Source organism: Thermobia domestica, chromosome 2 (genome assembly GCF_964235325.1).
Source record: "Thermobia domestica chromosome 2, izTheDome1.hap1.1, whole genome shotgun sequence".
NCBI classification, from domain to species: Eukaryota; Metazoa; Arthropoda; class Insecta; order Zygentoma; family Lepismatidae; genus Thermobia; species Thermobia domestica.
In genome coordinates, this window is record NC_137455.1 from 330,518,482 (window position 1) to 330,533,823 (window position 15,342).

Consider the following 15,342-nt stretch of genomic DNA (forward strand, 5'->3'; position numbering starts at 1 on the left):
ACAAAAAACAGGCCACTCAAATTTATCTCATCGTTTGTTTAAATAGTACAAAAAGGTACAGAAATTCTCAGTTAGTTAAAATGGGTCTTCTTCGCTTTTTCTGATTAGTACAATTTTGTTCTTTCGTGAAAATACTCAGCTACAAAATTAAATAGCTCACTCATATTTATGCCTTCGTTTATTAGACTAGTTTAAAATGATATAAAATGATCCTTTTTTTGCTTATTCCTTTGTTTGTTGAAATAATACAAAATGGTATAAAATACTCAACTTCGGTTTTTCAAATTAAATAGCTCACTCAAATCCATTACTTCGTTTAATTGATTTTTGTTTATTTGAATACTCCAAAATGGTGCATTTTCTTTTTTTTCTCGGTGGTACAAAACTAAATACTTCATTGTTTATTTGAGTAGTAAAATTCTGAGCCAGTTAAAGTGCCATTTCTCATTGGTACAAAATTGAATAGGTCACTTAAATTTATTATTTCGTATATTCAGCTAGTTCATTTTTTTTCTCGTTGGTATAAAAAGTAGAACATCGAAATTATGAGCTGGTTAAAATGATCCTTCTTCAGGTTTTTCTGATTAATACAAAAATAGAACATTTCAGTAGTTCAAAAGTTACATAATGGTCAATTTTCGTTTGTTTAAACAGTACATAATGAGCTAGTTAAAGTAGCTCTTCTTCTCTTTTCCAGTTGGTACAAAAGAAAATAATGCACCTAAATTTTATTCATTCCTTACTTCTTTTTTTTTCTGGTATTCCTTCGTTTATTGGAGTAGTACAAAATGGTATAAAAGTCTGAGTTAGTTAAAATAATTTTTCGGTTTTTTTTTCGTTTGTTTAAATAGTTAAAATGGCATATCTTTGCTGTCTTTCTCGAAGTAAACCAATCATATTTATTCATTCTTCACTTCTCTCTGCTTGGTACAAAACTGAATAGGTCTCACAGGCTTTGTTTAAAGTTATTAAAGCTTAAATATTTGACCTTTGACCTCGATAGTCAGTACTTTTGGAACATGTAATAGTTGATGACGTATTACTAGATTTGGAAACAGCACCTCAATACGTTGCTATGTTTAAGAGTTATTTGCGTTTAAATATTTGACCTTTGACCTGGAAGGTCATTATTTTGGAACTTGTACTAGTTGATGACCAATTACTAGATTTGGAAACAGCACCTCAATATGTGGCTCCGTTTTCGAGTTATTAGGTTTTAAGTATTTTGACCTTTGACCTCGATGATCAGTACTTTTTAACATGTACTAGTTGATGACCTATTACTAGATTTGGAAACAGCACCTCAATACGTTGCTTCGTTTTTGAGTTATTAGGTTTTAAGTATTTTGACCTTTGACCTCGATGACCACTAATTTTGGGACATGTAGTACCTGATGACCAATTACTAGATTTGGAAACACCATCTCAATATGTGGCTCCGTTTTCGAGTTATTAGGTTTTAAGTATTTTGACCTTTGACCTCGATGGTCATTATTTTGGAACTTCTAGTAGTTGATGATCTATTACTAGATTTGGAAACAGCACCTCAATACGTTGCTTCGTTTTTGAGTTATTAGGTTTTAAGTATTTTGACCTTTGACCTCGATGACCACTAATTTTGGGACATGTAGTACCTGATGACCAATTACTAAATGTGGAAACACCATCTCAATATGTTGCTTCGTTTACGAGTGATTGGGTTTTAAGTGTCATACAAAGGGCGTATCCCACATAAACTGTAAGACCCAGATAAAAATAAATATGATATTTGTAATCAGCATGTCCGAAAACCCCCATATACCGAGTTTCACCCAAATCGGCTAAAATTGTCATAGAAATGGCGTATGCCACATAAACTATAGGACCCAGATAAAAATAAGTATGATATTTGTAATCAGCATGGTCGAAAACCCCCATATGCCGAGTTTCATCCAAATCGGTTCAAAGAGCGTATCGAATCGCTATGTTATATAGGTATTAAAATAGGGGTTGAAAAAAATCTTACGTAATTTCTGCTATGGTAAAATAGGGGTTGGAAAAGTAATCATAAAAGGGAATGAATACACCCCTAAAATGGAGGTTGTTGTGTTTATTATCTGCTCTGCTATGTGTTCATAGTCTCAGTGTAATTTCTGCTATGTTAAAATAGGGGTTGGAAAATAAGCCATGTTCTTTTATTAGCTGTGCTATGTATTATCTGTTCTGCTGTGTGTTCATAGTCTCAGTGTAATTTCTGCTGTTAAAATAGGGGTTGGAAAATATGCTCATAAAAGGGAATGAATACACCCCTAAAATGGAGGTGGTTGTGTTTGTTATCTGCTCTGCTGTATGTTAGTAACTGTTATGTTACATAGTCTTATGCTAAGGGATTGAAAACGAATATACCTCTGCTATGTGTACGTAGTCTTATGCTATGTTAAAATAGGGTTGGAAAATATGCTCATAAAAGAGAACGAGTGCACCCCTAAAATGGAGGTTGTTATGTATTACGTAGTCTTATGCTCTTCTATGTGTTCGTAGTCTCAGTGTAATTTCTGCTATGTTAAAATAAGGGTTGAAAAAATATGCTCATAAAAGGGAACGAGTACACCCTTGCTATGTTACGTAGTCTTATGTTCTGCTATGTTAAAATAGTGCTATGTGTTATCAGCTCTTCTATGTGTTCGTAATCTTATGTGTTATCTCCTATGTTAAAATAGGGGTTGAAAAATATGCTCATAAAAGGGAACGAGTACACCCTTGTTATGTTACGTAGTCTTATGTTCTGCTATGTTAAAATAGTGCTATGTGTTATCAGTTCTTCAATGTGTTCGTAATCTTATGTGTTATCTCCTATGTTAAAATAGGGGTTGAAAAATATGCTCATAAAAGGGAACGAGTACACCCTTGCTATGTTACGTACTCTTATGTGTTATCTGTTCTGCTGTGTGTTACGTAGTGTTATGTGTTATCTGCTCTTCTATCTGTTCATAGTCTCAGTGTAATTTCTGCTATAGGGGTTGAAAAATATGCTCATAAAAGGGAACGAGTTCACCCCTAAAAATGTGCTCGTAAAAGAGAACGAATACACCCCCTAAAAAGTGCTCATAAAAGGGAATAAATTCACCCCTAAAATGGAGGTCGTAAAAGACCGTGGGCTCACGGTGTACGGTGGTCAATTTCCCAGGGGCTTGTGAGTTGTCTGATGCTGTTCTATGTTGTTCCAGATCGATCCATTTTCTACTACTACTGAAGCAATCGATCAAAAATGGGTTATGTTGTGAAACAAACATGTCTCTAAAATTGCATTTGTTTAATAAAAAGGAAGGCGGAATATGTTGAAAATCGGTAAAATACCGACTGACAATTGAATAGGTGAAAACCATAACGGTATAAGTGCATAAATGTGTTTCCAAGAAAAATCGATCTGATCTGTCTGATACGCTTTGAGTTTAGCGCCCATTTCAGCAGCGAGGCAATATGAGACCTACAGCTTAACGTGGGAACCGAAACACATGAAGTTCCGCCAGGAGTTGAACCCGTCTCCCACACCACCAAGAAAAAACAAGTTTAAGATTCGTTTCCTAAAAAAAGTGAGGTTATAAACGACTATATCTCTGGTATATAAGGTTATTCTACTTCGATCTTTTTACCTCATTAACTGTCCTCTGTATTTGTCATTCATGAAGGTATCTCAATTTTGACCAAAATGTTGGTTCAACTTGGAATTTCAGAGATCCGGATGACTGGAGTTCTGATAATTTTAGTTATACCTATCATTCGTCGTAACGTCAAGCTTATAATTCTAATGTGTTAAGTCATTCATATTTGTATGGCATCGTAGTATTTTCTACTTCAAAAACACTACATATAGGCAACAAAAATTATAGATTGACTTCTTTCAGTTTTGTGTTTTTACAGTCACAATGTAGTTGTATATGTTCAATCGTAAATACACGTAAGAATAAAAGGAAGAGTGCTTAGGAGCGAAAAAATAAAATTTTCGAGTACCGAATTCTAATATGGCTTAAAAGTTGCGTATTCGCATGTTAATCAATGAAAAGTAATGAAAAAAAAAAAAAAAACACACTTTGGAACTTCAGTTCACGCAAACGGCATGAAGTTTGAAAAAAATGACAAAAAACAGCAACATTTACGCAAGCAATATACATATTACCGGTACTTTTTTTCATTCCTATAGCGTCTAAGTACTTTATTTTAGGAGGTGGCTGAGGTCATGTTTGTTATTAATTCGTTAATGTGAGTGATTTTATACATTTTATTTTCATAATGATTTTGCATCTCTTCGCCCATTTGTCATTTTTTTTTCCATTTCATGAAATGGTCCAGAACTCACTACGAGGAGCGAGTTCCACCCACACCCTACCCAACTCTCCTACCAATTAGGATGTGCTAAATTGTATTGATTTAGTCAAGGACGTTGTCTTAAATTTAGACTTTTTAAAATCAAATTTTGGCATTGTGACTATTGAGAGCAAATTTGCTGTAATGTAGCCATTTCAGTTTTCTTTTCCGTACACTTTTCCTGCAGACTCTGTGGCAAGTTTCACATCTTTCAAGTTCCTGAGAATGGCATCCAAAATTTAAGAAGACACTCATGAGCAGATTTTTCATGCGTAAGTGATAAAATTTGTTTTCAAGTTTTCGAACACTGGACAGCTTACGTTTTCTCCAATCTATCAGCTCGCTGTAGTCCGTAGCATTAGAATTTATTGAAGGCACCATAAAAGTACTAACAGATTTCCCCTTCGGATCTTGATTTCTTTCCTCTAGCACTCTCCTGTAACCCAACTTGTGTACATGTTGTCGTCATAGCTAACAATATGTTGTCTGGATTACAGAAGAACGCTTTTTTCTTAATCACAGGATCGATGATTCTTTAATGTTGTTTGGCAAAAGTCTGATTGTTTGAACTACCTTCAAAATATGTTTAGATCCATATTTCACTGACTGATATCTCTTTATGTCGAACCAGACAAGATTATATGTCTGTATAATGTAATTTACAAGCACTTTGAGTTCGTTTGTAGGATTTGTTTGAGAAACGTGAAGCTGTGAGACCCGATTTGCACATGTCAGCCATCGGAAGTAACAGAGGTCCAGGATTTCTTATAGCCACATCTGGAGCACACTGCCCTATCTGAATTGCTCTATTAGAACTTATATGGTACCTTCAATAAATGTTAATGCCACAGACTACAGTGAGCTGATAGATTGGAGAAAATGTAAGCTGTCGCCTCCTCCAGTGCTCGAAGGCTTGACAACAGAAGCTATCTTATCACTTTCGCATGACAAATCTGCTATTGAGTTTGAATTCTTTAATCTTCCATGTCATACTCAGGAAGTTGAAAGATGTCAAACTTGTTACAGAGTCTGCAGGAAAAGTGTGCGGACAAGAAAACAGAAATGGCTACATTAGGGCAATTTTGTTCTCCAGACTCACAAAATTTGATTTAAAAAAAAAAAAAAAAAAAAAAAAGATCTGAATTTAAGACAATGTCCTTGACTAAATCAACATAATTTAGCAGACCCTAATTGATAGGATGGTAGGATAGGGTGTGGGTGGAACTCGAATTGGAGCCACCTCCTCGTGGCGAGTTCTGCGCTATTTCAAGGAAAAAAAAAAAAAAAGTTGAGAAATGGGCGAAGAGCTACAAAATCATTATGAAGATAAAATGTATAAAACCATTCACATTAACGAATTATTAACAAACGTGACCTCACACAACTAAAATAAAGCACTTAGAGGCTATTGAAATGAAAAAGTAATCTGTATATTTCTTGCGTAAGGTAAATTTTGGTGTTTTTTGTCCTTTTTTTTTCAGATTTAGACTATTTGCGCAAACTGAAGATCCAAGGTGTAATTATTTTCGTTATTTTCCCATTGATTATCTCCAAATACGCAAGTTTTGAGCCCTATTAGAATTAGATACTCGAAAATCGAAATATTTCGCGTAAAGGTAATATTTTTTCTTTCAAACTTTTGGCCGTTTGCGCGAACTGAAGATCCAAAGTGTGATTTTTTTTTTTCGTTAGTTTTCTATTGATTAGCATGCGAATACGCAACTTTTGAGCCCTATTATAATTCGATACTCAAAAATCTGATTTTTTTTTTTTTTTTCGCTCCACCCTAGTACATAACCAAAATCACAAGTTTGCTATACGTTTTAATGATCTGAGGTTGCCAGATAGGAGGAACAAAAGCTTAAAATTTCATAATGTAGGCGTGTCTCCTATCTTGCGCAACTTTCTTAAAATAGGATAACACGTCGATATGTTGAGTGTTTCTGGATCTGTGATAAAAAGAGTTAACGGAGTGATTGCTTTCACCAGAAGAAGCAAAATTATTTTAGTAAACATAGGTTGAATAAAACTTGCTTTTAAGTACCAGAGGCGTGCGAAGACATGGAAGAATTATTTTTGAGATGAGTATCTCCGAAACTACTAGGCTTCGAGCTAAGGGTGCATTCACATTTCAGAATCATTCACTGGCGGTGCAAGGGATTCTTAGAAGTTCTCCGAAATAGATTTGACTGAAAATGAACATTCGTGGATTGAGTATCTACCAAGAAGCAATAATGCGATTGTAGCAAGTCGCTGTTTTAAATATTTTAAAGAAAGTGGCAAATTTATGTAAAATAATAAACGGTTACATAGCTCCGAGGACAATAGCGGACGAGTTTTTTTTTTTTTTTTTTTTTTGCTAGTGTTAGTTGCTTAAAAAAATAAATAAAAAAAAAAAACTACCGTTCGTCAAATGATGATGATTCTTTATGTTGCCCAAACGTTTGAGAGTGCAATTTATGTAAATAACAGACGAAATATGTAGCGTGAACTTGCAAAAGGAGACCAGTGCACCATGGTGACTTAGTGCTCGACTATTCATTTCTGGAGTATGAAATCCTATTTTGTGCAATAGGAGTACTGCACATTTTCTGGAGTACTGTGTTGATGAAACATTGTATGGGCGATCTCAAGATCCTTCCAATGAAAACAGCTTATATCTTTTTCAATGGAAGTTACTCTGAAATGTGATCTTAAAGCTTGAGTACACCTTGCCCTTGCGCTACATCAGTCATGAGCAACAGGCCTCATGGAAAGCATGAAAGAAAGTATACGTAGTTTCTCATGAAAATCATATGACTACTAATAATATAAACTGTAAATAAATAGTACTAAATTTACAAAAATAAACCTGTACAATTAACTCAAGTAATACTTAAGACTCCTAAATAACTTATTCCGCGATACTGATGAATTTAATAGAAAAGACGGACCGTAGACATTCAATCATGTTCAGATCCTCGGATTCGGCGTGGTACGAAGATGTTCTACTTCATCCTGATATTCTTTAAAACACCAAGCATCCTATCAACAGCTCTATCTATGTGAGTGGGCACATTATCATCCTCAAGTATGGCATCATTGGTCGGAAACAGCATCTTGATCATAGGATGCTCATGGCGCCCTAAAATGGCGACATAATCACGTGCAGTGACGCGACCGCTAAGCGTCAGCACACGATCCACCAAAAACCAGGATGATGTGGTTCACAGTGCCACAGAAGCGACACCATTTTTACAGTTGGATGTTAATAAATACTGTGAATCGTATGCTTCTTTTGTTTTCCGCCACACACAAACACGGCCCGTGGTTTGAAATAAGGTGAACGTTGATTCATCCAACCATATCACATAGTCTATGGGCGAATATCACATAGTCTATGGGGGTACCAGATTTCCTTCGAGCCGCCATTGTATTGATGTCCGATGAAGACGAAAAACGGTAACCGCCATCTCGGGACGGTAGCTTTTCAAGATTGTATCGAACCAAAGATGGCTCGTATTGCACCCCTTGGTGCAACTAGTTCACCAGACATAGAGCATGTCGTGAGTTGGTGTAGAGGTGGTCTTGAGGTTAGACGCAGGTTCACGTGACGAGAACCAATATCTGATACGGTTAGAAGTGTCCTACTGGACCCGCTTTTCGTTCACTTGAGCTCTCGACTAAATATAGGTGTGTTGCGGAGCTGAGACAACAACGACAAACAGGCTGTCACTCGTTCCGTATTGGTTGCAGATAATGTGTGAGGCATTACTCAACTTTTACAAATGCGATATGGGTGAAGTCGGACTGTTTTCTCTTAAACCTGAAAACCGTTCGGCAAGATCACGATATGTTTGACTTGCTGTCCTCTATCGCTGTATAACCACCTTCAAGGTCTTGTAATTCAACACCTGTGGTCGCTGACTGTAGACTGCATCACAAAGGCTCAGATCTCCCGACCTGAACTTCTGGGATCAATCCTTGCCAGCGTGCTCGTTCACGGCGTCTTTTCCAAATGTCTGACGAATTCGACGACTAAATGCGGCTGCTGAAAGCCCACCTTAAGATAATACAACAAACAACAGCGAACGAGCAGCTTCGGTACCTCTATTTCTCTTCGACAGTTGACAAGCTGTGATTGGAGTGTGTGCACAACGTGCCTGAATTGTCACAGATCAGTCATTTCGATCCAGTCGTACATTTTTTACTCTTTCACTCTTCGCATACCATTGAATTCCCACCTATAGATTAATTGATGTGATATAAAATCGGTTATTTCGTGCATTAACATATAATGGGAGATAATTAGTTTTCTGTACTGAAAGCGACTTTCAGTACTTCGTAATTTAAATTACTTCACAATTGGTCAACACCGTAAATCCTATGCTTCTGTCGAATCGATCCTCGCACAACGCGTGCTATCAAATCGGCTACACGTTAATACGTCTGTAAAAATGAAGTGCGCTGCCGGTTAGAAATTTCCACTGCAGCATCACATGAGTCTACTTGAGTTTTATTGTAATAAATGAACATATTGGAATCATCCTGTAGTTACTAATAATCATTGAATTTCTGAAACAATTATAATAAATTACGTTTCGTATTCTACAAAGAACTGATTTTTGCCTAACTCACCAAAATTAATCTGACACGGAATGTACTTGAACCTGAACCCACAAAGTGGAGGTGATGTATATATTTCCTGAAAGCTTGGGTCAAGGTAAGATCAAAACCGGTTACCAAAATTGGGGAAGTCTCAAGCATTCCGCTTGAGGGCAGCACGTTACTCAGTTTTATTAACACCTTTAAGCGTGTCTTAAAGTCCGTTTCAACCCCGAAAAATCTGAAACGGTGAAACAAATATGAAAACAGAAAAACATGTCTTTCATAATTTTAAATGTATAACGTATCAAAATAAAATAAATTGTTCCAGGGTCCTCCGCAGGGTTCCAGACGGGGTCCAACTCAAAATTTGTAAATGGAAAGGGAGATCAACTTGCACATCGTATGAAAGTTGGTGTTAAATAAAAGAAGATAAATCAAGTCGCGACTCTCTACAATAAGCCTGTGCAAAATAGCTGTGGGTCAAAATACTGTATCAACACAATCTTTATTGCAAAGTCTATGGCCACTCGTATGTATCTGAAACGGTGGAATAGGTGTAGAAACAAAAACACGGATATGTCATTATTTCTAAAGTATAATGATTCAAAGTAAAAAAAAAAAATGTTCCAGGGTCCCAGACGGGGTCCAACTCAAAATGTTGAAATAGGAAGGGGTTCAAATTGAGTATCGTATGAAAGCTTATGTTAAGTGAAAGAAGAGAAAAGAAGTCTCGACTTTTGATGAAAAAGTCTATTGCCACTCCTATTAATCTGAAACGCTGAGACAGGTATAAAAACAAAAGAAAACAAAACAAAAACTAGAATGTATCAAAGGGAAAAAGAAATATCCCAGTTTCAACTGCAGGATCCCACACGGGGTCCAACTCAAAAGTTTCAAGTGCCAAGGGTGATAAATAAGCACATCATGTGAAAGCTCGTGTTAAATGATACAGAATTGGACATTGGACAAGTGTCGACTGTCGATAAGCAATGCAAAATGGCACAAGTCATTTCCTTTGATACATTCTAGTTTTTGTTTTGCTTTGTTTTGTTTGTGTCTCACCGCTTCAGATTAATAGGAGTGGCAATAGACTTTTTCAAGAGTCGAGACTTGTTTTCTCTTTTCACTTAACATAAGCTTTCATACGATACTCAACTTGAACCCCTTTCCATTTCAACATTTTGAGTTGGACCCCGTCTGGGACCCTGCGAGGGACCCTGGAATATATATTTTTTTTTTACTTTGAATCATTATACTTTTGAAATAATGACATATCCGTGTTTTTGTTTCTACACTTATTCCACCGTTTCAGATTCATACGAGTGGTCATAGACTTTGCAATAAAGATTGTGTTGCTATTTTGCACAGGCTTATTGTAGAGAGTCGCGACTTGATTTATCTTCTTTTACTTAACACCAATTTTCATATGATATGCAAGTTGGCCCCCCTTTCCATTTAAAAATTTTGAGTTGGACCCCATCTGGGACTCTGTGGGGGACCCTGGGACAATTTATTTTACTTTGATACGTTATACTTTTGAAATGATGAAAGACATGTTTTTCTGTTCTCATATTTGTTCCACCGTTTCAGATTTTTCGGGGTTGAAACGGACTTTAAGACACGCTTAAAGGTGTTAATAAAAATGAGTAACGTGCTGCCCTCAAGTGGAATGCTTGAGACCTCCCCAATTTTGGAAACCAGTTTTGATCTCACCTTGACCCAAGCTTTCAGGAAATATGTACATCACCCGCACTTTGTGGGTTCAGGCTGAAGTACATTCCGTGTGAGATAATGTTCTCTTGAACGGAAGATAACCTTTATACGGCCATTTTCATTAAAGTGGAAGTGATTATTCGTACCATGCTTTTTACATAATAATGCGTAACGTAACAAAATATTTTGAAATTTCACAAAATTATCTCTTCATAAGAATCTTCTGCATAAGTTTTTCATAGCAAGAAGATTCTAGAAAATTAGCACTAAGACTTTACATAATAATATTAACAGATTTTTTAACCTCATCATTGTTTACCGTGCACACAAAATAATGCAAGATAAAATTGTAAGAAACAAGATTAGTTGAACGTAATTTGACCATATCTGCAGAGGAAGGTATCATGGAACTGTGAAACGTAAGTTAATATTACATTAAATATCAGCGCAGCAAATAAAAGAGTACGTTTACAAATTATCCTAAATGTTTCGTGTATTTTATTTTTCTTGTAGTATGGTGGTATTAGTGCAGATTGCCAAATAACTGAAGGTGGAGTGTATATTACATTGATGGCGTATGAATCAGGATGTGCGCCTGCGTTATTAGTGAATCATACGAATTCACCCATTACATTTTGGGAGAAAGGAACTACTGATCGCAGGTATTGTGATGTTAAAATAAGAATAAAAATAGTTTTATTTCCCTTTTCATTCCGTGAGCAGAAGTGAAAAGCTAAATAATTTATTTTTTAATGATAATGATTACTTTGCCTAACATTACATAGAGAGAAGACAATTTCTGAAAATCTCTAACTCGTAATATACCTTAACGTATTTGAGTTTTATTATATGGCAGTAATTTCAGTATCTTGCTAATCGTCTGACATCTTCATCCAGAGCAACAGTACATTAAAGAGCTTCTAACGTAATTACTAAATTTTACATAATGAATCTTCTAATTTCTCATCATATTAACAAATTTAACTTCTGTTGAAGAAAAGCTTCCAGAACTATCTCATTACTGAAACAATCTTCTGTTTCCTCCCACGTTCTTTATTCCATCGTTATTATCCATCTAATTATCATTGTTTCCTTCAAGAAGAAGAAGCTTCTCGATGAAGCCACTTGGTACGTTAATGTGAAATATCCTAATTTTCCCAGAAAGCGTTTACATCTAACAAATTATTCTTAGTACTGATGGATAATTCCAGTTTATCGACTAGTTTCTTTTGTTTCTTTCTTTTCATAGCATCTTTTTAAGCGCTCTATCATTCGTACTTTCTTTTTTAATATTAATGAAAATTGAAGAAATTTAAACGGAACACCCTATATATTTTAAAGTTGTATATCCAAATTAAATAATACCATGATTAAGTATTTCAGTAATGTTTGTACTTCCTGAGCTATCTCTGACATTACTGCCGATGTACTGTGGCTTGGCTGATAGTACAAGTTCAGTGTTGGAATGTGTGATCAGCGCATTAGCTTCAAGCTTTGATATGATAGAAAAAGAACAATCGAAATTGCTGTAGTAGAACAATAATCACAGTCTGACTGATGTGTCAACTATAGTAGCGTTTTTACATATATTAGTATTAGATATTTAATAGCAATGGAAATTTCAGTTTCTTACTCGTACATACAGACTGAGTGTATAGGGATTTTAGTATCATAATTCGATTGTATATGAATTCAAGGGGGCGCGGTGGCTCAGTGGTAGAGCGTTCACCTCCGGTACTTGGGGTCCCTGGTTCGATCCCAGCTCGCGCCGTGTGAACTTTGTGGTGGACAAACATCGTGCTCGTGGGTTTTCTCGGGGTTCTCCCGTTTCCTCTCACTTTCTTCATTCCACCATTTCACTCATTTCTCATTATCACCGTCTCCTTTAGCCTAACCGGCATAACCGTGGGACGTTAAACTTAAAGATTTCATTTCATTTCATTTTGTATATGAATTCAAGTTCTACTGCAGCAATCTATCCTGGTGAAGGTTTTCTTATTGTAGATATCTTTAAGTGTTAGAAAGAAGTCACCTTGCATGCGTTAGTGTTGCGTTTTTTTTTTTTTCGTTTTTTTTACGCTATAACTATTTTTTTAAAACTATAACTATGTTTCGGCCCCCGCTGGGGTCATGGACGCGAACACCCCTATCCGCAAGCTGGAATTCGATTATTGTTTTCGAGTTTTTTTCTTTATTATAGAACCAAAAGCAATAGTTTAAATAATTCATTCCAGTTTGTAGTAGGAGAGTTTGCGTCTATGATCCCAGCACAGGGCGAAATATAGATGATTATAAAGTTTTAAGAAAAATATAACATCAACGGATGTAAGGTGAATTCTTCCTATTTTAAATATGTTTCCTAAAGCATCAACCAGTTATCATATCATTAAATATTATTTTTTGTAGCGAACTGAAATAATATATGCTTGTTATCTTTGCCTGTAATACATTGATGTTGTGAAACATATAATTAGTGATTTTGTAATTTACAGAAACACTTTGACACCTAAACGCTCTTGCTTGTATGCTTGGGAGTATCCAACGGGATCAAGAACTTTGTATTGGGAATCAGGAAAAAACAAGGAAGCCAGCAATGATCTTCTAACGGTATGTACCAATACAAAATTTTTCATGGAAATGATCTTAAATATCAAACGAGAAATTATGAAAATTTATGCTTAAAGAAGTAAAACTATAATTTGTACCAATTGAATAGATTTTATACTATACATTGTCTATCATCTGTACACTTTGTACACTTTATGAAACTACAATGAAAATAAGACGAATCACCTAGAATAGAAACCAAAAGCAAAGTCGTCCTGCATAATAGAGCATTGGAATTTTTATTCACTATGTTGGCTGAAGGGATGCAAAGCCCGAATTATTGTGGAATGAAGGGTTAGTTGCCGGAGTGGCGGAAGCAAGTTGTTGCGTTCTACCATTTGGAGATTTATGACGTACAGAACTTAATTTTATTCTGTACATTTATTTTATTTAATTTAGTTTATTTATTTATTTATTTATTTATTTTTTAAATGTAGAACTGGTTGTAAATACATTCAATGTTTGGTCCAAACTTCAGTGATCAAAGTTGATCCTTTTAGTTTGATAGATGATAGTAAGAAATATGTATAAAAGCATCGGTGGAAAAGATCTTTATTTTAAGTAATAAAAACGTGTTAATTTATTACTTAAACCTTTCGTTAAACCCTTTCGTTAAACCATTTTTTTAAAAAAAACTTTTATTTGCTTGTGTAAACAATAATTTTCGGCTTAAACTAGATTTCCGACGAAATTCAGTTATGTAGATTTACCTCAAGAATTTATAGAAGTTTTTTTCTGTAGGGTAACAGTTAGAAAATAGGGTCCTTCTTGGGTTAGATGGTTAACATGCGTGATTTCTGCGCACTTACTCCCCGTTTCGATCCACTGTGGGTGTACATGTCTCGATACAATCCTGATTAGTAGTTCTGGTCTCACTTGAAGCAGTAGTCACATTTCATGCAACATATGCTGAAAAGGGATGTAAATAAATCAATAGTAAAAATATTGAACATGAAATTTACTTTTGCAAGAAAATGTACTACGTGCTAAAGATATATTTATTTTCAGACAACTTTTTGTGTATTAAAATAAATATAAAATATATTCTGTTAAGAAATTCTATTATATACATTTGTAATAGATCTCTTCTCAAAATATATATGTGATGTCCTTTCGTTGCCCAGCTTCTAACAGTGTCCCATCTCTCATAACCTTGGTGCCAACGGTATAAACGAGAGCCTAAACTAACAGAAATAGAAAACAAATTAAGAAAAAATCTCCGGGTGTAGATGAAATTCTGGCTTATTTAATTTTAGCTAGAGGGGACGAATTATGAAACAAGATCCACATACTAATTCATTAGGTTGAAATTAGTGCAGCGATAGTAAGACAGAGATTATCGTTGAATAATGTAAGTATTCAACGTCTGAAAACGGAGAGGTTTAACTTAGAAATTAGAAGGGAGCGAGGCGAGGGGAAATACCAAATTGAAGTGTCGAATAGATTCTCGGTTTTAGAAGTTTTGGAGTACACTAGTGTTGAGGATACTTAGGTTGAATTTAGGGATAGCATTAAAATTTCAGCAAAAGAAAAATTGGAGCATGCGAAAATACATAGGCATAAACCATCGTTCGACCCAGGAATGCACTAAACTAACAGAGAAGAAAAATAAGAAAAGTGCGTTTGCTACAAAATCCGAACAAAAAATTTCGTTGGCATCAGGAAAGGGGGGGGGGGGGGGAACGACGTCCAAAACGTTTAGAACAAAGAAACTCGATTTTGGAAGCTAAAATTAATAAATTTGAAGATAATAGTAAAAACAAAATATTCGGGACACGTGTAAAGGTATCAGTGAATTTAAGAAACGGGTTATATATCCGAAAAGCCGACTTAACAATACTTACTGACTTAGATAGCATATTAAATGGATGGAAAGATTTCTTTGACGGTTTGCTTAACACATATCCAAAAACGTACTTGGAGAACGGGAAATGCATATAGCAGAACCGTATATTCCAGAGCCTAAACAAACAGAAATAGAAATCGCTATAAAGAAATTTAAAAAGACATGAATTTCCAGGTGTAGATGAAATTCCGGCAGATTTAATTTTAGCTAGAGAGGAAAAATTGTGGAACAAGGTACACAAACTC

General features: G+C 35.4%; 1 protein-coding gene across 2 annotated transcripts in view; it reads left to right on the forward strand.

The window, feature by feature from the left end:
- Positions 1–15,342, forward strand: part of Vps13 (vacuolar protein sorting 13C) — a 426,449-nt gene that overhangs the window by 291,313 nt on the left and 119,794 nt on the right. For both annotated transcript variants that reach the window (XM_081749100.1, XM_081749101.1), the window contains 2 exons: positions 11,158–11,306; positions 13,137–13,251. In XM_081749100.1, the coding sequence (XP_081605226.1) occupies positions 11,158–11,306; positions 13,137–13,251 (264 nt within the window). The remainder of the gene's footprint in view (positions 1–11,157; positions 11,307–13,136; positions 13,252–15,342) is intronic.